Source organism: Aulonocara stuartgranti (genome assembly GCF_965226115.1).
Source record: "Aulonocara stuartgranti genome assembly, chromosome: 17".
In the NCBI taxonomy this organism is placed as follows: Eukaryota; Metazoa; Chordata; class Actinopteri; order Cichliformes; family Cichlidae; genus Aulonocara; species Aulonocara stuartgranti.
In genome coordinates this window covers 7,393,611-7,420,264 of record NC_138953.1, presented here as the reverse complement: position 1 = coordinate 7,420,264, position 26,654 = coordinate 7,393,611, and the positions used below count along the sequence as shown (strand labels likewise).

General features: G+C 40.5%; 1 protein-coding gene across 4 annotated transcripts in view; it reads left to right on the top strand.

The window, feature by feature from the left end:
* The window catches only part of ddah1 (dimethylarginine dimethylaminohydrolase 1), an 83,118-nt gene that overhangs the window by 45,525 nt on the left and 10,939 nt on the right, over positions 1-26,654 (top strand). For all 4 annotated transcript variants that reach the window (XM_082509834.1, XM_082509837.1, XM_082509835.1 and 1 more), the window contains 3 exons: positions 13,462-13,561; positions 19,409-19,482; positions 26,123-26,242. In XM_082509834.1, the coding sequence (XP_082365960.1) occupies positions 13,462-13,561; positions 19,409-19,482; positions 26,123-26,242 (294 nt within the window). The remainder of the gene's footprint in view (positions 1-13,461; positions 13,562-19,408; positions 19,483-26,122; positions 26,243-26,654) is intronic.

Sequence of the window (26,654 nt, the reverse complement as noted above, 5' to 3'; positions counted from 1 at the left end):
AAACTGTGCTCAAAGTTGAGACCACATTTGTATTTTATTTATTTAAATGAGAAATAACCTGTGATTGACCACGTTGGTTGGTTGTCAGTATCCATTCCATGCATTTCCTCTGATTTGGTTACAGTTTGATTTCCTTGCTATTCTTTAGGCATAGTTGCTGTACAATAACTCCTACATTGATATGCACAGAGATGAAGACATCACATTTTTTCCAATGCCAATTGGAAAAAAAAAAAAGGAAAAAAAAAACATCAGGCTGGTGCAACTTTGCAGACTCATAGCCTGCAGGATCATATTTGTGCATATATTTTCTGGCTACGCAACAGAATCCACAAAACACAGATGATTTGTTGGATTTAGCCTTCAGCTGTTTCAGAGAATTGATATGTAGAGCTTTTCTGTTGACAGCAGAGATGAGCTGAAGTTGCTTTCACTACATTGGGCCTGCACTTGCATAGTGTTTGCTTGAATAAATCCTGAAGGCGATATTGACTATGACAAAAACTGAATTGTAACTGGCTAAGCAGTTATGGACAACAGAAAAAGTCATTCTTGATTGATTTCTGTCAATCTAAGATACCTGCACATACCTGCAAATGCACTGCAGCATACCTTACATAAAGCATGTTTGTTGATGGGCAACAGACAAACTTAGTAACAATCTTGGTGTCATACGCTAGCATAACACCTCTCTCACAGACCATTGTTTATTAAATTAGTTATTTATCTTTGATTCTCTTCCACAGTGTGTCTTTTGTCCTGTCTATTATTGTAGAGTCTTTACTCTAGGTGCTTTTTCAATGTATAAATTGAATCGAAAGAAGTTTACCTTTGTGCAAAAGGCTTTGTAAATAAAAATGAGTCGGTCGCATTGATTTTCGTCAGACATGTGTGCCTCTATTGGTGAGGCCTGTCCTGTTCTTTTAGCACATCATCATGCATGCAAAGTTAACTACCTAACTGCTAAATCCCTGCAGTATGTTTAATTCCACATGGTCTATTACACTTGAAAGGCAGTTTCCTGGATCCAGCCCTGCTGGTTAACATTAGCACCTGACCTCTTGTTTCATGCTGAAAGAAGGGAAAAAAAAAATTCTGGGAAAGCCCTTCATTAACATTTATGGGAAACCTTTTGGCCCATATTGTCTTTTTTTCCTTTTTAAGATTAAAACACATACTCCTTTTCCTAGTTTTCCATACCAGCCCCTCCCATACATCACATGCTGTTGGCTGTTTTGGGAAATCCCTTATAATGGGCAGTTTGTCTATAGTTTGCCTGGCAAACTGTAATTTTTTCCCCTTTCGGATCACATCCATTGCATTCTTTGGAAAAAGTGGGTGTAACTGTGTGTATGGTGTTTTCTTTCTGCAGAACGCACTGTGTTTCCAGACTCTTTTTAGTATTCTGGACGGAGCAAAGAGGAACAACCGCTGGAACACCTCAACAATGCAAAGAATGCAGAAATGAAAAGCTATCAACAGATTTTCTTACAATCTAGACAGTATGCGTCAGACAGTGGCCAAATATTGTGGTTATATAAGTTTGCAGCTAAATTTGGCTTTATTTTCATGCAAATATTCTGAACATTAATAGCCTGAACAAAAATTAACAGTATCGGCAAATGTGTGGAGGAAGGATTTTTAACGAACCAACTCTTGTCACTCAGGATTCTCATGTCCAGCGAGTTTCAAATTCTCTGACTGCCTCTATCCTCCCTCCTCGCGTCTGTGGCTTTCCTGACCTTTTAGCTCGGGTTTCCTCTCTCCCAGTCGGCCAGCACCATACACTAAGAGGACTCCCTGTGTGGGAGGAAAGAGAGCGAGGGGAAAGCCTTTGCAATAGCTTCAACTAAACATGAGTCACCCAAAGCATCTTTTCTTGACTCGTCCGCGGCCGTGCACTCCTAAAGCACCATATGCATTTTTCCTCTTCTGGAAAAGGCAGTGGTGGGTCAAGTCATTGGCCACATAAATTCAGACAAACCTTCACTGTGTGTGTGTGTGTGTGTGTGTGTGTTTGTTTGGACATTCCGTTCTGTAGCGTACCACGGGCCTCGCAAATGTTGAAACAGCTTAAATATGTGGGAGCTCTGGGTATTTTTACTTTGGCTTTCCATGAGCCTCAACCCATGGAACTAAAACAAACTCAACGGTGATTCCTACTCAAATCATCTCAGCTAAATCATCTCAGCTGAATCATCTTTGGTACATGTAAGACAAATGCCAAGTTTTGATTGTCTAAGGGTAATGAGCTGCGGTTATACCACAGAGCTCGGAAAGCCTGGCAGGTTATGGGAAATGATTTCTGGTGACATTTGTCAGGCATTATAATTTCCACTCAACTTTTGATCCATCTGTACTTCCACAAAACCTCCATTTCACATGACTACTGACGCATATTACCATAATACGTCAATTCATTGTTTTTGAATGTCCTTCATAATTGTCTGATTTAAATGTTTATTAACAAACTCCAGTCAGTTCAGGCAGCTCGCAATACTTTCCAGGTGGTTGTAGGAGCATACTGCTCTGTTTTTCTGTCTGCATTTTGCAACCTTTTGAAATTTAGATAGTAATGTATTTGTCCTGCTCAATATAATACAATGGTAACGCAATGATATTGTACAAAGAGGCGTCCCTTTTGGTCAGGATAGAATTCCCTTCCAATAAAAGGTCTTGTGTCTGTGGTTTATCTTCTACAGGGAAATAGTTTTTATAACCTTCATGAACCCCACCTGTACTGGGTTGGGTAATACTGGCAAAATGTGTGTTTTTGTTGAGAACTCAAGCCTAAACTGCTAAACTCTATAAAATAATGATCATTCACACTGTTATAGATATGAAACAGTTTTGCTTCCTTGATCCTTCCGTGATACCTTTACATTATTTCCAATGATATTGTGATTGTAGTGAGTTTGTAATATCACAGACTGGACACACAGAGACAACAAATATACTCCAAAATTCAAATAAAAGATTGTGTGTTTAAATAAAAAGGAATATAAGAGAGGAACTTAAACCAGTAACAGTGCGTATAGTTAAGTGTGTGAGCAGAAAGGTGATGAAATGTTGCATAGCACAGAACAAAAATCAAACTCATGCAAACTCATGTCTCAGGGAGCAGAGCACGTGTTTTGAGATGTCACTGACTCAGATGTCCCAGCACAGTTTCAAGAGCATCGAGAAGCTTCCAGGAGCCAGCCCGTTACTCTATGAGAGCTGGAGAGAGCCAAAGAAGCCCCTTAACCCATCAGCAGGATCAGTATATTCTACTTTGTACAAGAGCCGGGGCAGGATGAGCCGTGCCAGAGCCCTACAGAATGACCTCCAGGAGGGCTACTGGTGTGAATGTCTCTGACCAAACAATCAGAAACAGACTTCATTAGGGAGTGAACTGAGAGCCAAACATCCTATAGAGGGCTCACAGCCCTGGATGATGGAGTCCGATTGGCATTTCCCTTACAATGCCATAATTACAATACCGCCACAGAGCAGGTTCACCCTGAGCACATGTGAAAAACATGAAAGGATCTGGAGAAGCTGTGAATAACTAACATTATTCGGTTTGACCAGTTTGGTGGTCTGTCATTAAGGGACGCACAGACTTCTACAGGCTAGGCACAGCACCCTGACTGCCATTAGGTATCAGGATGAAATCCTTGGACCCATTGTCAGACCCTACGCTGGTGCAGTGGATCCTGGATTCCTCTTGGTGCATGATAATCCCTGGCCTCATGTGGCGATAGTATGTAAGCAGTTCCTGGAGGATGAAAGAATTGATACCACTGACCGGCCTCCATGCCTGCCTGACCTAAATCCAATAGAATAATCTATTTTTATCTCTTCAGGTTAATATTACTATACTATGCATAAAAAGATCATCAGCAAATGCAAATTGTACTCCGTAAAAACTGATTATCATTTTGGCTTTTATTTTTCTTTCTAATTGATGCCAGTTTTATGATCTTATTCATGTATGCCATTCAGCTGGGGAACATGCTGCTGAGCCCAGTCAGCCATCACTGCACTCAGACTTTAATGTGTAATTGATCTTCTCTGTGGTAGCTGCTTTTGTCCTTCAGTTTTCAGTGCTGTTATTTTTTTTGATAAGATACTGACCACTTTAGCTAGGGAAGGGGTAAAGTGTACTTGCCCCTGAGGTGGGAAAGATTATTGGGTTTTTTCCCTTGTTTGGGTGTAGAGGTCCAATCAGTGGGGGTCAAACCCAATAAACATGGAGGAGTGTTGCCAAGTCAAGATGTATTTACTGAAGGCCCCCTCTGGTTTACCCCAGAGTGAAGACTCACGTAAGTTTGTAACCAACCACGTCCATACTGCTGCTTTCCAATAGTTCCTAGCCTGCAGCTCTCCTGTATTTGTGGAACCATCACAGTGAGAGGTAGACAGCAGATTGGAGCGAGTGCTTTATTTGCTCTGAGACAGACATTGGACTTGTCAAACGGGCTCTTATTTCTGCTTATTTTTACAGTACTCAGCTCTGCTTCAGTCTCTCTGTGAGATTGCACTGTGACCAGCAAGGTGTCACAACACAAAACGCTAATTGAGTCAAACCTTTTTTGTGGATGAAGTTTCTCAACATTTCCTTTTAGCGTGTTACTTCACCTGAGCAACATATTAACGTCACATTTGACAGGCTTCTAATCCCATCGATGTGTTTGCTCTTCTGCAGACAAATGTGCTTGGCCCTGTTCCATGATAACAGATAATTTCAGAGGCTAAGAGTGTTATCTAAGAGGGATTCTTTATTCAACGGATGTACTTCTTAATCTCCCGTCATTTCTAGTTATACTGCTTATCAGTTACACTGAACAAACCTTTGAGGATGTGGAAGAGATTTTGTAATCACATTGGCTTTACAGTTCACTTGGTGAAAAGATCCTTAAATCTTCTGTCGACTAGAGGTAATTCAAGGGATGTATTTATTTTTAATAGACACTGTGTTAAAAGTCCATCTTATTTATTATTAGTTATTATTATTAATCTGAAAAATAATCAGTGTATCATGTACAGTCACTAAAGCATTAATAGAAAGCTAATTGCAGAAAAGTCTCAGTTTATGATCAAGAGGTTCCTTATACCATATTATGCTGTTTTGAACTATAATGTGTAATTTTATGAGGATTGCTTTTCTCTGCTCTTCAAGCGTAATTATTTTTCACAGAAACCATATGCTTTTCAAAAGCTAAAGACACCCAGTTTAACAATCACACACATTGCCCTGCGTTTTGACCCTTTGAAAGAGATTTTTGTAATGTTGGCCTAGCTTTAAGGTCCCACCTTTTCAATTTACTTTTTCTTTTTTACACCAATCTCAGCCCATGCCCGACTACAGTGTGTCGCTTTCTTCCTCAGAGCTCTGACATTTTGGCAGACCCAAGTAAAAGCTATCTGACAGTGGAGTAGGTTTGGCTGCAGATGCTTTTTTAATAAGGCAGGCTGCCAGAACCTTGTGGTGGATGTAGGGCAAGGGTCTCGTGATCTGCTATTGTTAAATGTGCAAGCCTTTGTGTTGACCTACTTTTTTTTTTTTAGCATTTATGTAATCCTAAAGCTAAAGGAGAGTGGGTTGCAAAAAAAGAGAGAAGATGTCATGGCTTGGTTAACCACAGGTATGTTCCAACATACATCAAGGATTTGTTTAGGTAATGCAGAGACAGGCCACAGAGGATTTGTTTTCTTGTGGCTGCACAAGAAATGAGTTTTTGTCATTTCATGCTGTTGTTAGCCCTCAACGTTAGCTTCCTTTAAGAATGTGCCATTTGACCACTTTTGCAGCATCAGAGTGGGCACATTTTCCCATGTATGCACCCATCTGTGATGCTCTGTATGTCTCCTTTTGTCAGTTTTGTCTAGTCGTTTGGACTAAAAGGCAGTCATTAGTCCCATTTTGTGCTCTGTTGTCTTTGAACATCTCTCTGTGTTTGGCATTTGCTATCTGCCACGATCGTCATCTGCGTCCCGGATGTCCAGCCAAATTTTCAGCTGTGACGCATAAGGCTCCCTGTTCAAACGCGCGTTCATATGTCACTGCAAGCAATCCTCATTTTTCTTTATTGACTTTTTGTATTGAGCTATTTGAATTAGAGACTGGTTGTTTATTATTATGAATCCTTTCAGGTTCCAAGAGAAATGTTAAGGCTGCTCCTATTGTATTGATGGATTAAATTACATCGTAATCATCTGAGTCTGCAGATTCCCTAAGCTCTGTGGAACTTTTCAGTGATTTAGCTGTACTGTCCACTCTCGATAACTTTGCAGCTGGCACCTGTTTTTAGTTTACCTGATAAAATGCCAGCTATTGATGAGGTCAGACTTATTAACTCCAACTATGAAAATGTAATTCTTTAAGTGTTTCCCAAGTGCTGTTAAACGGAGCGAGGATTTTGCAACATATTTTGGATGCTTACATTATTTTAATTTGCACACAGAAACAAAATTATTTAATAACAAACAAAACCTAACAGTCAGTTATGTCACAATTCCAGCAAGCAATCCAAGCCATTCTCTAGGTTTGGTGGTCTACTGGAATGGACCTTGGTCTTCAGTTCTCAGATTTTAAAATGGGATTCAAGTCAGGGCTTTGTGCAAGTCAGTCAATTCACTTTGGGTTTCTGGAGGTAGTTCTTCACCAGGAGTGATATATGTTTTGAGTCAATGTCATGTTGGAAAACAAAATGACAGTCTAGACCAGGGGTCAGCAACCTTTAACACCCAAAGAGCCATTAAGACGCGATTTCCACGCAAAAGAAAACACTGGGAGCCGCAAATACTTTTTGACATCTAAAATGAAGATAACACTGTATATATTGTTTTTTACCTTTATGCTTTGTGTGAACCACTAAGGTCTATTGCTTGTGAAATCCATGAAGTGCTACAGAGAAAATTACATTTTATTTATGTAATTAACATATTTTGAACTCTTAAAAAAATATAACAAAAGGAAAGACACCCAGTGATTATATATATATATATATATATATATATATATATATATATATATATATATATATATATATATATATATATATATATATATATATATATATATATATATTGGAAACGCGTCCTATGATTTATTTTGATTATGCCATAATGCTTTCTAACGTGGCAGCTCAAACCTTTGGAAATTCGAAGATAACCCTCAGTTTTAACTTTTTTACAAAGTTAAAACATATGATTGCATAGCAGTGGTTTCTGCTAGGGTTCAATTAAAAGGTTTTTCAGGGGGCTAATAATATTGACCCTGGTAATTTTTGTTTTTTTTTAATTAATTCTGTTATTTTCTAAAGAAAACTGGTATATTTAGAAACAGTTTGATGAAAAACATTTCCTCTTCTAAAAACAGCATTTGTGAAATTTCTGACAACTCTAAATTCAGTAGGAGGGGTAATAACTTTCATCGTCTCTGTATATCTTCTCTGAGATTGTGGTCACCCAAACAGAGTTAAACTACAAGAATATCCTCCACCAGTGTTGTATTTTGGACTTTAATGAAAAATGATCCACATCGAACACTTATGTTTTTTATGGATTCTTTTACCCATTTTCCACCATGTTTCATAATCTTCACCATTTTTGATTTTGACTAACCGCAGACAAGCAACAACAGCTTGATATTGATCATAAATTGTCTGACCACAAGAGACAAACTGAGTGTATGTATGTGTTTTTGCTGATTATTTTGCCAGTTTGGAAGATTGCCAGTGTAGTGTTTAGCATAGTTTGGTGTTGTGCTTGTTATGCCTCTCCTAAGCAGTCAGAGGTAGAAGAATGAAGATAAATATTTTTCCATTTATGTTATTTTTAACTGTTTTAACGGAATCTTCAACTATGTCAAATTCATCCAAACCAAGATATCAGAAAAATAATAGTTCGTAGCCAAACCACAAACCACCTGGCACTACATGCCAACTTTTTTATGTGCGTTATAAACTGACAAACAATACCAGTTGACTGTCACTCCACCTCCTTGTGTGTTAGACTCTCAGGAATGCTGTATCCCTATTATACTGGAGCGTGGGACTCTGTTGCCTGGTGTAGGGAGGCTAGGATGACCCTCAGGAATGCTATTGTTATGTACTCAATTCCCTTTCCAAATGCACTGCGCTCTATCAGACTGATGGTCCTTTTTAGCAGAATGCGATATCCACGGGTACCAGGGGCGAGAGAAGGGAGAATTGGTCCATAAAAAGCCTCAAATAAAGGGCTGTTCTCTCTGCTCCGTCTCCCCTGTCCTGTGCAGGAACGGCAGGAATGTGGCAGGCAGACCGACTGGCCTCGGAGCCTTCAGCCTCTAATGAATTTTAAAAGGCCTTTTTCATTCAAAGCAGGGTGCTGGCTAACAGCATGCCGCCTGGCCAAGCACTCTGGTGGGCAACGGGGAGTAGGAGGAAGGGGGAAGGGGTGAGGAGAGAATAAGGAACACAGGATGGTTTGCGGGAGGGAGAGGAGAAGGAGGACTGGCAAAGCGAGTTGGCACCTAGGCAGGACGGGTATTGGATGTCCCTCACAGTGAGAGATAATAGGCCACTCTGCATGAGAAGTCACTGTAGGAGCATTCTTGACCCTGCCACGAGGGCTTAAAGAGAATAGAGGGAATGTGAGAGACAGAAGCCCCTTTCACAGAGCCCGTTTAAGGCGGGACTGTTGCACCTTTATTCTGCCTCGACGGTCTGTGTGAAAGGTACAGAAAAGGAATGGGGACGGCATTATTGTTACGCCTTTCAACCGGCTGGTCACAGAGCCGAATCGACATCTGTCTCAAAGGGAGAGCCAGCGTGGCAAGAAATGGCACACCAGATATCAATTATGATTTTGCTGTGTGTACAGTGGCAGTAAACCTTTTTTTGGCGGGGCTTCATACTGAGTTAAGCGCTGAACAACAGTGGTGTGAAAAGTGTTTGCCCCCTTCCTGATTTCCTAATATTTTGTCACACTTGCATGTTTTAGGTCATCAAAGACATTTTAATATTAGACAAGGATAACCCAAGTAAATACAGAATGCAGTTTTTAAATGATGATTTAATTGATTAAGGGAGAAAAGTTATCCAGAACATCCTGGTCCTGTGTGAAAAAGTATTTGCCCCTCTTGTTAAATCATGAATTAACTGTGATTATCCATGTTTTTTGGAAAGCTGGGTTCAGTTTCACTAAACACTCAGGTCTGATTACTGGCAGACCTGTTGAATCCAGAAATCACTTAATCAGAACCTGTGTGACAAAGTGAAGCAGGTTCAAAGATCTCAAAAAGAAACACCTCATGCCACTATCTAAAGAAACACAAGCAAAATTACAAGGTGAATAATTTAGCTGTGTTCCAGTAGACCTACAGCAGACACAGAGATTTAAGATTTAGAAACCGCTTAGTATAATGTAATCATGTGTACCACACGTGTTTTAAGTTCTAACGTCTCAGAATACAGCTGCGATGTATAAAAATAAAGCCTCGAGACATAAATTGCAGGTTACCATATCAAAACAGAATCCTCGCTGCTCCTATCAGTCTTTATGAGAGCAGAAAAAGGGATTTTATACTCCTGGTTATGCACAGATATATACACAAATATATTACGCAAATGAATTTGTTACAACAGGCTGAAGGGAACCTCAAAACCGGCCATCAACAATAAGCAGAAGACAGATGGAGATGTGAAAGCGGGCCGCACATGAGCCAAGAAAAACTTCCTGCCGCTGCCAACAGAGAGGTGTTTTGAAATACCAAAGCTCATAGAAAATCTATACACACACAAACACACACATGTCAGGTATTTCATATCTGGTGGGGACATCTAACTGACATAATGCTTCCTCTAGCCCCTTACCCTAACTCTAACCATCAAAAATGAATGTCTAACCCTCAACCTAACCATAACCTAATTGTAACCCTGATGCTAAATCCACATTTTGAGTCTCAAAAATGCCTTCAAATTGTGGGGACCGGGATTTTGGTCCCCACAAAGATATGAATGCACGTTCACACTAGGGCTGCCATAAACGATTATTTTGATAGTCGACTAGTCACCGATTATTTTTGCGATTAGTCGACTAATCACATCATCATCCATTGGACATACAGCGTACAGCTTATTGCACCAGCAGCATCTGCTCTTATATAACTATCATTAGCTTACAGCTTTAAGTGTTTAAGTTAAGTGCTAATTAAAAATAAAGACAAGATGATAGTTTATTAAAGTTTAATGAAGTTTGCAGATTGTTTCGGTGAAGTTTAATAAACTCCTTGCTATCTAAAATATAACAGGACACCGGAGTAAATTCTCGAGCATCTCACACTTCTGATAATCAGCTGTCTGCTTGACGTTTATTCAGCTGTGTAAAAACTATAACTTTAATCTCAGCCAAACCGATTTACTCAGGAACAAATAAAATACTAAAAAAAAGCCAAACAATAACATTTTAAGCTAAGTGACGGCAGTGGGTTTGAAAACGATTTGCCAGGAGTCCGGTGTTCTCACGGCTCTAGTTAGCCTAGCCCCCGGCTAGCTATCGAGCTAGTGGGTAACAGACGTCTCCGAAAACGTCGGAGCGCTTTTGAAAATATGTGGTCTTGATAAACTGAGCAGATATTTGAGGTTTACACAGCTACATTCTCGCCTGAAAATATGTTAAACGTTTATTTTGTGACCAGGAAAGAATAATAAGAGTAATATAAAAACTAACTAGCTGCCGCCATTGTTGACAACAGAGCTGGGCTGCGCTATGAATTCTGGGACGGAGCTACTTCTTCTTCTTCGGGGTTTAACGGCAGCTGGCATCCTTGTACATGCAGTGCTGCCATCTTCTGTTTCAGTCCGTTATTACACTCTTAAATCCTGCTACTTATTCCTGCGTCTTTTGTGATCTTACAAAGCTTCAAACGACGCGTCGACTATTAAATCAGTCGTCGACGATTTTGATAGTCGACGTAATCGTGACTAGTCGACTAATCGTGGCAGCCCTAGTTCACACAAACACACACAAACAGGTGCATGTGTTTATTGTCACTGTAGTGCTTCTTTTGAGAACGGTACTTCTAACCCAAGCAAGACTGAATCCAAAGGACCTGAAATATTTATTATTATTTGTAGAATATGAGTGATTGATTGATTGATTTAAATGAGTTGCAACAACATGTTTGGAGTGTTAACTACACTTTTCTTTGTATCTGAATGTTATGAAAAGCATTTCGTCAAAAGTATAAGCATTTTGCCCCAAACTAGTGGCTAAAATCCAGAGCATCCCAGTTTTACCTGTTCAATTTTTTTATGTTGCCAGGGGCCAATCTGTAGTGTGGGCTCTGTGATGCTCTCCACCTGCAGATATTCTGAAAGCCATATCTCCCAAGTCACTCTGGACTTGTAAGCAAGCCTGCTTCTCCCATCAGAGAACCTCACGATTCAAACCCCATTGTCCCAGACGGCAGTCCCCTTTTTAATCTGCTCCTACATAGAGTTGTTTCCCTTCTTGACTTGGTAATACTCCCCTAATCTTGACTGTGAAGATCTGTGATTGGCCAAAGTCTCCAAATACAGAAAACATTTGTACCTACGCCACTGATTTAAAGGAAAACATGTCTGTAGCCTGCCATCTTTGGGTAGGAATATATCTGTGGTGACATGTTACTAATTCATTATATTTTTGAAGTCAGATTTTTCTACAAAACCACTTTTTATTCTTGTTTTCCATTTGTACTGAAATGTAATTCAGTCATGTGAGCTTCTATGTCCACATGTGCCACACACAGAACAGCACAGCCCACAGGGCAGATGCTTTCACTTCATGGGGGCCATTATGGTTCATGTGGTGATTGGGGACCCTTTGGGTCAGGTCACATCATCTCCAGTGATTCCAGAGGAAATGCCAGAGTACTGAGGTAGTGGGATGCCTTATATAAGAAGGAAACACTGGCTGGTATGTGAGGCCCAGTAGGTAAAAAGTATGCCTGCTTACATATATAAATAGTCACTTCTTTTCAGCTTTGGTGTGCAGACCTGGCATCACTAACAGGGTTTTTTCCAACCATATCAATCAGTGTCTGAATTGACTCATTTGACTGAAGTTTTATTATGTGTGATGAATTGGTGATGGCACAAGGAAAAACTTTGCCAGGACATGCCAAGACTCCAACGCCATGACACACAAAGGCAGCATAACACATGAACTGAATAAACATCAAAAGCACAAGATGTCTCTCACCCATCTGGATCGTTCCTCGGGACCTGACTCAACCTTTTATTTCTCACATAACCTATCTACAAACCTAATTAAATAGAAAGCAGAGTGTGGCTTGGCAACGCACAAAGAAAAATGAATGGGATTAACTGTTACCTATACAGCTCTTTATGTACTGCACGCTTTTGCTGTCAGAGCTTTTAAGAAACCACTAATGAATTTGTGAACCCCAGTTTCTTGGAAGAACGCTGTGTTCCTCCTGGTTAACTGAGATGAACATGCAATATAGACGAAACACGGAGGATTCCACAGTTTTACTTCTGGAAAGTGAGTGGATTGGAAGTTTGCCATTCGGGTTGTGAATCACTGGGCCATAAAGCCACTTAGTTGTCCAAATGTCCTGCTAGGTGCTAGCGATTCCAGTACACCTGCTTTGGATGCCTTTGTGCACCACTGCCGATGTATGCGCAGGTGAGAAGGTAAATCTGTGTATTTGCAGGCCTCCCCAGTGTTATCTGGAAGCACATGGCAGTCTACCTGGATGACCTCATGCTTTGGCCTTCTGCAGTTGAAGAGAAGCAAAGGCATTATAGTGGCCAGGCTGAGGTCATAGTGAGATAGGGCCTGTGGAAACACTGATGCTCCTGCTAACATGACTGGCCTTGGAAACTACTCCCGCAGGAACCCCAAAAAACAAGACAGTAAAATCGCACTGGGCGGTCAGACAAGAGAGGAGATTAGCTGAAGGTTGAGCCAAAAACAGACCAGCTCTTTCCCCCAGGTTTTGAGTTCAGCAGAGGGGACATACAGGTGAAGTGTGGATTTCCTGTAATATTCCATGAGGGAGATGTATTCCATTATATATGCTAATAATCACCAGGTGGCAGCCATCCTTACATTCCCTTCCTTTTAAGCGTATTAAAGACAGATGACCCAGAACAGAAGGACAGCAGGAAGTATTTGTGCTAAATTTGTGCTGGTCATTCACCGTACCTATTTTTCCACAACTTCTGCCTTGTAAAAGTTTTAACGCACTTCTTACAAAATGACATCATTTCATGGCTCACTGTAATGTCACCATAATCTGTTGGGGATAAAAGAGTTTTTTTCATTACAAACAATCTCGTGAACCAGTATTTAGATCCTGGATCATATCATAATATTAGGAAATGCTGAAGTAGTTTACTGTAAGTCATCACAGTTCTGTTTATTTTTTTTATGTGCACACATGTTTTAACTTTAATTCTGTTTGTGTCCTTGTTTTTCTGCCAGACGGAGGCAATGAAAGGGGCTCTGAAGGATTTAAATCTGAACATTGTGGAAATGACTGATGAGAATGCGACACTGGATGGAGGAGATGTCCTTTTTACGGGTACGTCACTCTGCCTCTTCAATCACTGTATTTTATTGATTATTCATTAACCTTTGTCTGGTCATTCCAAACCAGCAAACTGAGACTTCCCTCTTATTTTTGAGTCCCACAACATCAATAACACCACTTCATAGATCTGAACCAGCCAAGATATTAATATATTGTGGGGATTAGAAAAATATTTTGCTGCTATTGGTCATAATCATCATCATTACCATTGCATTAATAATACAATCTGCAGTATTGTTATTGCATTCAGATGTTTAAACATATTGGCACCCAATTAGCCTTTATTACAGGTGCAGTGATAACCACTTTAAACTGTTGAATTGAATCTATAATCTTAAATGTTTATATGCAGATTACATTGCATTATAAAAGAAAGGCCTAACTCTGAGTACGCTCTGTGCCAAAGTAGACAAGAAGCGCAGGCTTTTGCAGAGCGTGTTTGTGAAAGTGAAACTAAAGCAGAGTCTAAGTGTGAGTTACTTTGAGGAGCTGTTGGGAGGATGCTATTTGAATAACCAGGTTATTCATTATTGTCTTTTATTCATTTATATCTTTTGATTAAGCTTTTAGTAGAGGTTCTTGATTAAAACATTTATTCAACATATTACAGATATAGTTTCAGTTAGGTTATTATCAGTATTGGGTAAGTTACTTTAAAATAGTAACTTAGTTACATTACTAGTTACTTCTCTCAAAAGTAACTCAGTTACTTCAAGTTACTCGTTACTTTCAAAGTAACTAGTTACTAGGGAAAGTAACTTTGGTTTTACTCAGAATTCTCTTGTTAATGTGTTGCTTCCATAACTTTGCCAGTCTTCTAGCTTGCTTACTTGCCACAAGTGCACTGTGCCACCTACCAATAGAAAGGAAAAGATAATGTGCATATTTCCACGAGAGAAATCCCACGCCTGGACCGTCATTGACTGCTGCCATGATTCTAGCCTACGTCACAGTCATGTGCGCCATCCAACACATACATCCAACACAAAAACTGCAGTCGTGGTGCTTTCGATTGTACTCAGAACTCAGAAATTCTGCCTTCTGAATAGGAAGATGTAGGCAACACCAGACTGCAGATGAGCTGCATACAGGGCTGGACTGGGACAGAAAATTGGCCCGGGCATTTTGACTAGAGACCGGCCCACCATTATAGGAAAAATCATAAAGCCCTTGAATGAAAATAAACACTGTTGTGACAGTGATGTACACTGTTTTGATGGTATATATGCATCAATCTATCAATTGTTTGTTGTAGGATTCAGATAATTATTTTTTAAAAGCTAGACATTTTAAATGAGAATAAGAAAGAAAAGTATTTCTTTGTGCCCCCCTCTCCCTGTTAATGCCCTACATGCCCACCTGGCCACACTTTGCTAGACCCGCACCTGCACAGTTACCAGCTGTCAGCTACCTAAAAAAGGATCCTGGGGTTATTTGTCTCTCAGAAACAGTTCATAACTTCCCTTCAACTCATTCATGTCACCTAAAAGGTAAACCTGTTTCTCCATCACCTGTTCAGCTCTGATGATTCAGTAAGGACATCTGGTTTCATCTTCATGTTTCCCTCTCACCAGATAACCAAACCATATCATGACCAGCAGCTTTACAGCTGTGGCTCCAGCAAACATCAGCTGATACTAGAAATTAATATTAAATAAATTCTAACAACAGCTGATCAAGCTTAAACGTGCTGCTGTTGTTTAGCGCGACATCCGCTGGTTTCCTCTTTCGGCGCAAAGTGAGCGATAAACAAACAAGAGAGCCGATCAGCTGATCATTGATCAGTTTTCATGACTGAAGTAGAAACGGGAGAGGGAGGGGGGAGAATGAAAGAAGAAGAGGCAGCTGTGCAGCAAAGACACAGAATAACTCCAGCTTTGTGTCTTTTCCATTGTAGCTGAATTACGGGACAAACTGATCCTTTTCACCTCAATAAGAAACGCTTAATATTTTCTCTGAATACCAGACGGGACGGTTGGCAACTCTAATAACTTATGAACAAAATAAAGTTCAACATCATTAACATCATAGCACCCACCCAGCTGTATAGAAACTCCGTCATGCTAGCTAGTACGCAGTACGGAAAAAGTCAGAATAACGAAAATAAACTCCACCTAAACTTGGTTCATATCTGACCCAGAGAGACTGCAGGTCATAACTTCTTACCTGAAGTTCAGTTCACACTTGGACCGGCGGCCGCCTCGGGTCTCTTTTCCTTCTGCCTCCCTTTTCCTTCATCCACCTGCTGCCTCCACCACTTGCTAATGTTACTGAATCTGTGGAAGCTCCGCGATGCCACCACACGAAGTAACGAGTAACGACCCTATCTAAATCCCAGTAACGAGTAACGCGTTCCTGATTTTAGCATAATAACTAGTTACCGTGCTCGTTACCACAATAATAATGTAGTTACTGTAACGCGTTACTTAATAACGCGTTAGTCCCAACACTGGTTATTATGCACATGAGAATTGGCCTCTCTTCTCATAAGACAAAGTTTGTGTGAGGTCGAGCCACACACACACATACACACATACACCTGCACACACTGTAGGTAGGCTTATGTTCTAGGTGAGAGTTCAGATATATTTGCTTGCAACTAGGGTTGCCAACTCCCTGAAAAATAAATAAGGGACACCTCGTGGCCAGGGCCGGGCAACCCAGTTCACCCTTCCCAGTGTGGTGAATTTTGTAGCTCTTTTTTTTGTGTGTGAAATTATTTTTTTAACCATTTGACTTGAATTTGATTTAAGCAGATGCATATTCTTTGTGATATGGCCATATGGGAAACAAATGATCATTTAGCCATTTATTTTTAGCTCAAAATGACAACATTAACACAGTAAAACAGGTCTCTTTCTTAAACAGAAGCCTGTCATGCTTAACTTTTGAGAATATAAGTAAATCTTTCTTTAAAAGAACTCTGTCCTGCTTAACTTAAAATTATATAAATTAATAGAAAACAATAGAACGAAAAATATTCTTGTAACAGTGCACATATGCATTTAGTACAGTTGGCTTCAGCTGAGGTATTATTTCAGCTTTTCTAATGCTAATCAGCTGCTCCTGTTTGTAAACCCACTTGTTCCCATGATTACGCATCATAACTCATCATCATTATTAAAATATGTATTACTTTTATGTATTAGTCATCTATTTGTTGTAATCATCTATCCTTGCAGTTGTTTATTACACAAAATAAATTATATTATCACACTTCTGGCCACATAGCGCTGATATTCACTGCACATGCCCATATCCTTAACCAGAGGGTTTAAAAAAAACAAACCAATGTTTACATACCATATCTGCTTCTGCTGTGGCCTGGCGGACAAAAAATTGGTAAAGGGTTCCCCGAGCTTTCATGCCCCTCATGTTCTTCATGTGCCCACCAATAGAAGCATGCCTATGGAAAAAGTGCGCTGGCACACAGTGCAGTGCGCTTTATATGTGTTATCGTGCACTTTCCCAGCCAGGTGTTTTCCTTTTCCCATTCCTCCCCGTACTTTTGCAGCCTTTTTTTCTTTCTCTGAGCGAACAAACATTGCTGCTCTAATGCTGGGCTCACACTGTGCGATTTTTGGCCCATTTTGAGACGATTTTTGAGTCGTGTAACCGATTTGGTGATCGGCCCGATTTTGGCCTTCATCGTGCATCGTTTAGTATACGTGGGGTAACGAGAAGCGGCTGTGGTGACACAGCCGCTCACACTGCTCACGCGCAAACACGTAAACGTCTGTGAAAAAGACGGAGCAGCACGGCTGTGCAGCGTGTGATCTGGACACAAGCGATGGAGGCACAACTTGTAGAACTTCGGAAAGCTCATCCGAGCCTTTTCGATGTGGCATCACAAAATTATCACGACCACAACAACCGTGAAAATAGTTGGATCTACACTGCTGCTCAATCACAGCTGCCTGATCAATGTTTTTCATTAGCAATTTAGCAAAGTTGGTGGTGGTGTGTCTGTGTGAGTGAAAGAGAGAGAGAGAGAGAGAGAGAGAGAGCGAGAGCGAGCGACAGATTTTCTGTTATAACCTTCATTTTATGGAGGCACAGTGTGAGCACTCAGGTCGCATCAGAGCATCGGGTCGTATAGTGTCAAACCCTGCATCGTGACCTACCAACTTCTAACCCCTGCGAGTCAATCGTGCAGTTTGAGCAGGAGCTGAATAACGTGACTGAAAAAAATCGCACAGTGTCTGCCCAGCTTTAGGTGTACTGTCGTCCGAGACTTGCACCGCAGTGTTTCTCCAGTCTGCGACTATAAATGTACAAATTCAGCAGGAGATCTAATACTTATTTCATCCACTGTAAATATCAGCATCCTGATATTTAATCTCTTGCAGTTCATTCATGAATTGCATTTTAAATAACTGGGGGTCATGCAGTCAAATGGTTCACTGAGCAGTTTGAGGAAGTTACTTTTTTACTTAGACCTGTACAGGTTAAAAAAAAAACTTCACAAAGAAACCCAAGTCCTTAGTTTGTAGTTTGAATTCATCGAGGTTCAGGAATGGCTGTTTTGCTACAGATTAATGTGTATGACCAGAGGCCAACCTGTTGTGTCACAGAGAGAGGTAAAGAGGAGTCATGTGATCCTTTTGTTTCCAGAAATATAGTATAATGCTATCATCTGGAAACAAATAGTGCCTTTTACATGCTGGACATGCTTTTCAGCCATTCACCATTTTGTTTAAGTTACCTTTTTAAGGCCACCTACATTTTACTATACGGTGCAATTAAGTATTTAAAAAGTGTTTAAAATAATTACAAACACAAATTTGACAGTGAGGCCTTTATCTTTATATTTAAAACAAAGTCTTTGAAAGCATGAAATGTCTCATATCATGCAAATTTGAAGTCATGACTGTTGGAATAAATATCTTAAGGGATGAGGAGAAACTCTGTAGCTAACAACACATAGTCTAAGGAGCTTGGAAAGAAAAGTGCCTGGACTTCTTTAAGTTGCTTGAAGATGTTTCACCTCTCATCCGAGAAGCTTCTTCAGTTCTAAGGTCCTTCAGTTCCAGACCTTCAGTATCTTCTACTATGATGACCTGGATGACTTTGAACCTTCACAGGCATACTAACAACACATAGAACTTGGTGATTTGCTGTGTTTAGGTTGTATGAGGACTACTCTACTTGTTAGAAATGTAGTGAAATGGCAGAGGGTAGCCTCTAGTTCATACTCTGTGAGCAGACAGTTGCGTGTCTGTAAATATGCATCTGTGCTTTGAGATCCTCCACACAGGCATTCCTCCATGTGACCTCGATGACCCGGTGCCTCAGTGAACCTAGCTGTACATCCCACCGACAAACAAAACCGTCATGTGCCATTCTGCACAGTAAGACCACGGTGCAAGCAAGAGCATGGTGGTCTTTTATTCGATTTTCTGTATGTTCACTTACAGTCGTGAGTTAAAATGTGGGTCAGTATCTTCTCCGCTTCACAGACCACTAGGAAAATGCACAGTACAGTTAATTGGGTTTCTAGACACTGGCTCTGTGCTGTTGTTCCTTCCAGCTGAAATTGGTTTCACATGGCAGAGCTAGAAACATTTCCTGTTGGCAAGGCATGTGCTAATGGCTTATAGTGTAAAGGCTCAGCAGCAACATTAGGAGCCCATCCCTTAGCTCAGTGTGCTGCTCAATACCTCGCCAGGCATTCAAGGCTTTCTGCCTATGTGCCACCATACTAACCACAGTTGGCCCCCCTTCGCAGGCATGCATAAAGTACACGGTGTGCTGTCTGGAGTATTCTGCTACTGTAGCTTCTCATGCTTGCTGTATTGCTGGTTTTCTGTTCACATACTTAAAAGATTCTCTCTACAGGTCGAGAGTTCTTCGTGGGACTTTCCAAACGGACCAATCAGAGAGGAGCAGAGATCTTAGCAGATGCATTTAAGGTGAATTTATGTAGCAAAGTAGTGCCTGCATTCTTGCATGGAAATGCAAATAAGTTGGTGAATGTGGGCTACACTTGTTTGTTTGTGCTGCTGTTGGTTCTTTAGCTTGTAACGTGTGGCCACTGAAGAAGATAGAAGTCTCTTTTTGTTTAAAAAGTCTTTGTCATGGACTGAAACAAAGTGTCAGGAATAATGTTTAAGATCCCGAATGCTCAACATTTGTTCAACTACAAATGATCGGGAAAGAAGGGAAGTGGCTGAGGATGAATTGTACCTAAAGATAATAGGCTGAAAAGCATCAAATGTTCTGTGTAGGTGAGGGAAGCTGTAGTCACAATTCTAATTCAATCCATTGTTTCAAGCAAAAGTAAAGGCTTGTCACTGGAAAAGTTCACAACTGATCCATTACATAAGAAGTAAAAGTAGTATCTCAAATATATTTCCTAAATATATTCCTGACCGGAAGGCCTCAGTCAGTACGGATCGGGAACTGCACCTCCAGCACCACCACACTGAGCACTGGGGCCCCACAAGGCTGTGCGCTCAGTCCTCTGCTGTTCACACTGCTGACTCATGACTGTGTAGCAACACACAGTTCAAGTCACATCATTAAGTTCGCTGATGACACGACCGTGGTGGGTCTCATTAGCAAGAACGACGAGTCAGCGTACAGAGAGGAAGTGCAGAGGCTAACGGACTGGTGTAAAGACAACAACCTGTCTCTGAATGTTGACAAGACAAAAGAGATGGTTGTTGACTTTAGGAGGACACGAGGCGACCACTCACCGCTGAGCATCAACGGCTCCTCTGTGGAGATCGTCGACAGCACCAAATTCCTGGGCGTCCACCTGGAGAAGGACCTCAGCTGGTCCCTCAACACCAGCTCCCTGCACAAGAAAACCCAACAGTGTCTCTTCTTTCTGAGAAGACTGAGAAAGGCCCAGCTTCCACCACCGATCCTGACCACCTTCTATAGAGGAACTATCGAGAGCATCCTGAGTGGCTGCATCACTGTCTGGTTTGGGAACTGTGCCATATCGGACCGCAAGACCCTACAGCGGATAGTGGGAACAGCAGAGAAGATCATCGGGGTCTCTCTCCCCACTATTGAGGACATCTACACCACACACTGCATTTGCAAAGCCACCAGCATTGTGGCTGATCGGACACACCCCTCTCACACACTCTTCACACTCCTGCCATCTGGAAAAAGGTACCGAAGCATTCGGGCACACACATCCAGACTGTGCAGCAGCTTTTTTCCACAAGCCATCAGTCTCCTCAGCAAAATGGGACTGGATTGATAAAAACACACACACACACACACACACACACACACACACACACACACACACACACACACACACACACACACACACACACACACACACACATTATCACTCAGCTTAACTCAACTACCTCAAAACATTGAGACTGGACTGACTAATCAACACAAGCGCAAACACACTGACCTACACCACCAAACCATCGTACACACCAACCTGTAAATGCTCTTTTGCACAATATTATTACTGGACTTTTTGCACTAACTTCTTTACTTCCTAATTTTTTCTGCTGCACTAAGGAATGTTTACTGTTCCTCCACTACCTCAACTCATCATCACAAAACATTATTATGTTACGTTGTGTTTTTTTTTGTCACACTGTCACTTTGTTGCTCTTGTTTGCACATTTGCACATGCACTTTGTTGTCTGCTGTCTGTTAACAAAAAAAAAAGTCTTCCTTAGATAGTTAGTTAGTTTTTGTTAATTTATGTTGTAATTTATGTTAGGTCAGTCTGTCTCGTCTCTGCTAGCCAGCTAACTAGGCCTCTTAGTTAGCTAGTTTAGTGTTTTCTGTTAATTTATGTTGTAAATTTATGTTGCATGTAGCACCTTGGTCCTGGAGGAACGTTGTTTCGCTTCACTGTGTACTAGCTGTATATGGTTGAAATGACAATAAAGCCGACTTGACTTGACAATATGAAAACATTCTTTTTAATAATCTTTTTCTTTAAAGCCTTCTGCAAGCAATTATAAATCTCAAACAAGAAAGGAGGAGATAAATATGATATCAATCATGGAGGCTTTAGGCCAGGAGGGTAATAGTATCATCACTCCATCTTGTTTTTGTTTTTTTTTCATTAAGCTCTGCTGCCCTTTTTTTCTCTGATTCCATTTTGTTCTCCATCCATCTCTGCCTCACTCCTTCCTTTTGAGCCATTATATATCTTCATCGTATATAGTCTTCCATCTCTGCTTTCACTTCTTCCTTTGCTGTATTCACTTTGCAAATCCCTCTGAGGACATCCGATGTACCAGTCAGCATTGAGGCTACTTTGTGGGCATAAAAAATACCAGTTGTTGCTAGGAGATGTGAAAACCCTTTCAGGACATCCCACTGAGTGTACATGGAGGTACATTAGCCCTTTTTATTGTAAGCCAGCATTAGCATTCAATGAGTTCTGAATCCCAAAATATATACATAAAGGAGGGTGTAACACTGAATAAAAATAAATAAAGTTTTAAAAGGTCTTTCTACTTTTTATTATTAAGCTCCACTGCGCTCTGAGAGTATTGATTAGTGCAGCTGTAAAAAGTCCCTGTAGCAATTAAGAGTTTGATCCTAGTTCCAGATTTCATCTGCCTTTGAGGCATTTTTAATCGAGTGCTGGTGCAAACTTCTGCCACCTCTGTATATAATGATTAAAGAAAGTAATTGATGACACAAATGAAGCTGATTTGGGTGAGTAAACCTCTTAATTAGTTCACAGGCACTTTCTTCCTGTCCCATTATTAACCTCAATCATTCCATTCACTCATCACTGCAGTGATGACACACTGTTATTCTCATACTCAGCATTCTCATGTCAGTGTCATTACTCAAAAAAGCAATGTATCAAATATTACTCAGTACTCTCTGAAGAAAGTATTTTTTACACTTCCCTTTACAATATTTTTATGCTTCTCAGCAAAGTGGCCTGAATCACACTGCCACATAATTACCAACTGACAATATAGACGTATCTGGGGTCTGCATACACTCAGCTTTAACATTATTCCGCTAGCTTTGTGTTAGCCGTCCAGATGTTTACAAAGAGCTGATGCTATGTCCAAATTGAGGACAGTTACGTGTTACATTACTGGAAAACTGTAATCCCAGTTTTCGGGCAATCATTTTTTGTAGGACATTCACAGTTCCATCAAAAGTTTTATCACAGGTAAAAAGAAACTTCCCGGCTTCCTCCTGCAGCACAAAGACGTGCAGCTAGTTAGGTTAACTGGTGATTCTAAATTGCCCAATAGGTGTTAATGTGAGTGCGAATGGTTTTCTATCTCTCTGTGTTTGCACTGCAACAGATCAGGGATCTGCCCAGGGTGTACCAACCTCTCGCCCTGTGACAGCTGGGATCGGCTTCAGCCCCGCTGTGACTCTAAAAATTGGATAAGCGGAAGAGAATCGATGGATGAAGTTTAATAAGAGATTAATTTCTTTATGCCAATTAAATTTCTCAGAGAAAGACGTGAAAATATACACCACTTGTTGGGTGTAATGTGTTACGTGGTATGAGGTTGTTTCTGTTTGTTATAAATAAATCCTAATTAGAAAATGCTGATGTAAATCGATAGTGCCATCATCATTAATTGTGCTTCATTCTAGATACTTAATTCATTATTGTGTTACTGAGCTTTTAGATAAATAACATTGGATTGTGCTAATTGTGGGCTACGTTGTAGTCAAATTTCCCCCCCCAAACCTTTAGTTTTCATTTATTCCATCAGGTTGTGCATAAAGTGTTCTGAGATATAGCTGAGGAAACATTTGTCCTCTTAGACAGAAGTGGAGTCCCAAGCAGCTTTGTTAGGGCCAAATAGTTACGGCCAGACAACATTGTCAAGATACTCCTAGATCAAAAAATGCTGCTTTAAACTACTCGGTGCCTTTAGAGGACTTCTAGAGATTCACTCAGTTTCCATGCAGATTTGTTAGCCATGGCTTGCTTTTCACTACTACATCCATGGGGAAAAAAATACAACATAAAAGCAATATTTCAAGCTAAACCAAGAGATTAGCTTCAGGGAAGACTTGGACAAGCAGGCTGCAAACAGGATCACAGTGGTTGGTCACAAAGGTTGAACCTGTCTATCCTGCTGGCTGTTCTTTTAAAGTGAAGATGTTCTGCTTGACCTATTCGTAACACTTTTGGATTCCCTCTGAACAGTCATGACAAATCCAAAAAGCTGGCTAACACACAAGTTCAGAGGTGGGTTATACTGTTCAAGAGTTGAACGCATTACCATAGCCTGAATGGCCTTACTGTAGTGCTTCCATCTTCCCATCTGTATCTGATTTGAATTCCTCATTATGGATTCCTCTGTGTTTTCTGTTATCTCTGATAAGACAGGACTTAATGATGCGTCTCTGGCAAAAGACAGTAGGAAAAATCACTTAAGCGTCAATTGTTGTTCTTTCCGTTTTATATCAGATGGATTTCTCCTGTCGCTGTTGTTTTTTCCTTTCATTTTCAAATTAAGGATCACTTTGTTGCCAGGTTATTTAGTAGCCTACTCCACAACTGCATACAGATGTTGATTATCTCTTTATGGTCCGCACAGAGGTCAGAGTAATTCGTGTTATTGATGGGGTCCGTTTATTTTGGAAGTAATATAGAGGTTAAACCGCCTCTTTTCTGCCATGGGTAAGAAGTGCTGACCAGCTCAGCTTGCTTTACCTTTTTTCTTCAGTCAGTCATGTTTTCAGCTAACAACATGGCAGCTGGTGAAGATGAAAAGCAAGCCTTTCTTCCCTTAAGGATTTATCTTGGTAAGGACGAATGCATGACTTGCATTTCCAATTTTGCACAGAAACTTCCTGTTTATGGATAAGGAATGATAAAAAGATTATACAATTCAGTTGTTCTCACTGGAAATTAGGAAGACATCAGCAAAGGGGGTAATTTAGGTCTTTCGTGTGATGAAGTCACAATAACTGGGTGAATTATGGTGTCGTTTTATTGGTGCCATACAAATATTTACTTGAAAACTGTTAGCATATAGTTGAAAGAAAAAATGGGGTGTAATGATGGAAAATGTACACTTCCTTTGTAAGTTTTATGAAGCTGAACGCTATAAAAACCCCTTCAAAACACATTGTGTGATTAAGAAAACACATGGGTGTCTGTTGGAAAAGTTCTTTTCTTAGGTGCGAAGTTGAATTTATAAGGTCATCCAAATGTATTCAGGAACAAAAGGTCTTAGAAAATAAGCTTCGAGTCTCTTTATCCTATCAGATTTTAAATTGCATCTTGGTCTCACTTCAAGGTTTACGAATCGCAGTAGGATCCGTCTCCGGCTTAAGAAGTCTCTCCCACATAAAGGCCTGAGTCCTTGCATCTAATGTTTAATCGCTCGATTCCTTCTGCTGGGTAAAACAAAACAAAGTCAGGGGTAAAACAATATTTCCGTTAAATATGCTGCAACTCCAACGTGGCCTTAAGGCTTTAATCCTTGCAAAGAAGGCGGCTTTCAACGGATGTTTTAATGAGAGTTCTTAGTCCAAAATCAACCGTTAAAGGCTAAAGGTAAATGTAAAACTATAGGTTCCAAAACAGTTCTGTTCATCTGCAAAAACAAGCCATATAGCTGTCAGATTTTTATTGTTTTTTATCCTTGGGGTCGGAGCTTTAGAAGCCTGTATGATTCTTTTTCTCATTAGAAGTGGTTGCATGAACGCTAAAGTTCTCTGCCTTAGTTTAAACAGCTATGGTCACTGGCAGGCAGGGCCGAGTTTTTGCATTTCTGTGCACCAATCAGGTTTTATAAACGTGTAAAGAAAAATGCGATGGCAGTCACGATGTCGCTATAAATCCAATCAAACCCTCCCACACAGTCTTAACAAATGAGGATGTTTAGCAGTATCTTTAAAGCGATTCTTACGTAAGACACTTAACATTTGAAACGTTCCAGGGGTTCTGTGAAAACCAACCAGCATCCAGGTGTTAATAAAACTGTTATCGCTGCCAGTTCTTCTAAGTACCCTTTATGTAACGTGTGTTTTTGTAACACTTTTAATGGCAACATTTGGTTTGCAGACGTCCCACAGCCAGAAAAAGCCTTTAAGAACTGGCTCCTACAAGGTGCTGCGTAATCTCCCCATGAGCCCTGAGATCAACAGCATCTCTCAGACCATCTTGCTTTTTCCGCTACTGAGCTGTACAATACTTTATTTCAATGCCACTTTAGGCCCCATGATACCACACAGATCACTGCTGAGCTTTTACAATCTACAGTAAAACTTTACACACACATGTACATATAGCCCTATATTATAATGAATGATGTTTTAGCTCATTGTTGTACTGTAGTTTAATGGATTGAGAAGTATCGTTGCTGAGTAGTAACGTGCTTTTGTATCATTTGTTTAAAACCGTTCGTTCACCTACATTCAGATAAAAAGCTCTGTCTTATCAGTAAAGAACTACTTGAGGAAACCTGTTAGCAGGTGATGAGAAAGCCTGTTAAATATTTAAAGCTACAAGCCCCAAATGATTAGCATTACCTGACCCTGTCCTATCATCATGAAATGAAAGTCATGTTATTTGAGCTTATTAAGCGTTTGTAATGATATTGTGTTTTACAGGACTATGCTGTTTCCACTGTGCCTGTGCTCGAAGGCCTGCACCTGAAGAGCTTCTGCAGCATGGGAGGACCAGGCCTTATTGTAATCGGCTCCAGTGAACCAGCACAGAAAGCCCTCAAAGTATGGAGCTTGTGTATGTGTGTTTATGTATGTACACCGTAACTATGCTCTCCCTAGCTGTAGTCATGGAAACCTGTGAATTGATGTATTGGCAGTCTTTTCTTTACTTTGACGCACATTGAAGTAGTGGATCCTTTTTCCTTTTTTTTTTTTGTTTCATCGTTTGGTTGACATTCTGCTTGATCCGTTAGTATGAACAACCCTGAAAGAATAACGCGACAAGACAGGACATTGCACGTGTTGATTCAGAGCAGACTCCCTTACTTACAGTTTGTTGGCGGCTTCCCACTCCAGGCACATTGAAACCACCTGTCACCTAAATCCATCCCCATTAATTCATATTCTCAGCTAATCTGCGGGGATTGCCCCTGGCGCTCACACTCCAGCTTCAATTACGACTGTATTGTCCTTC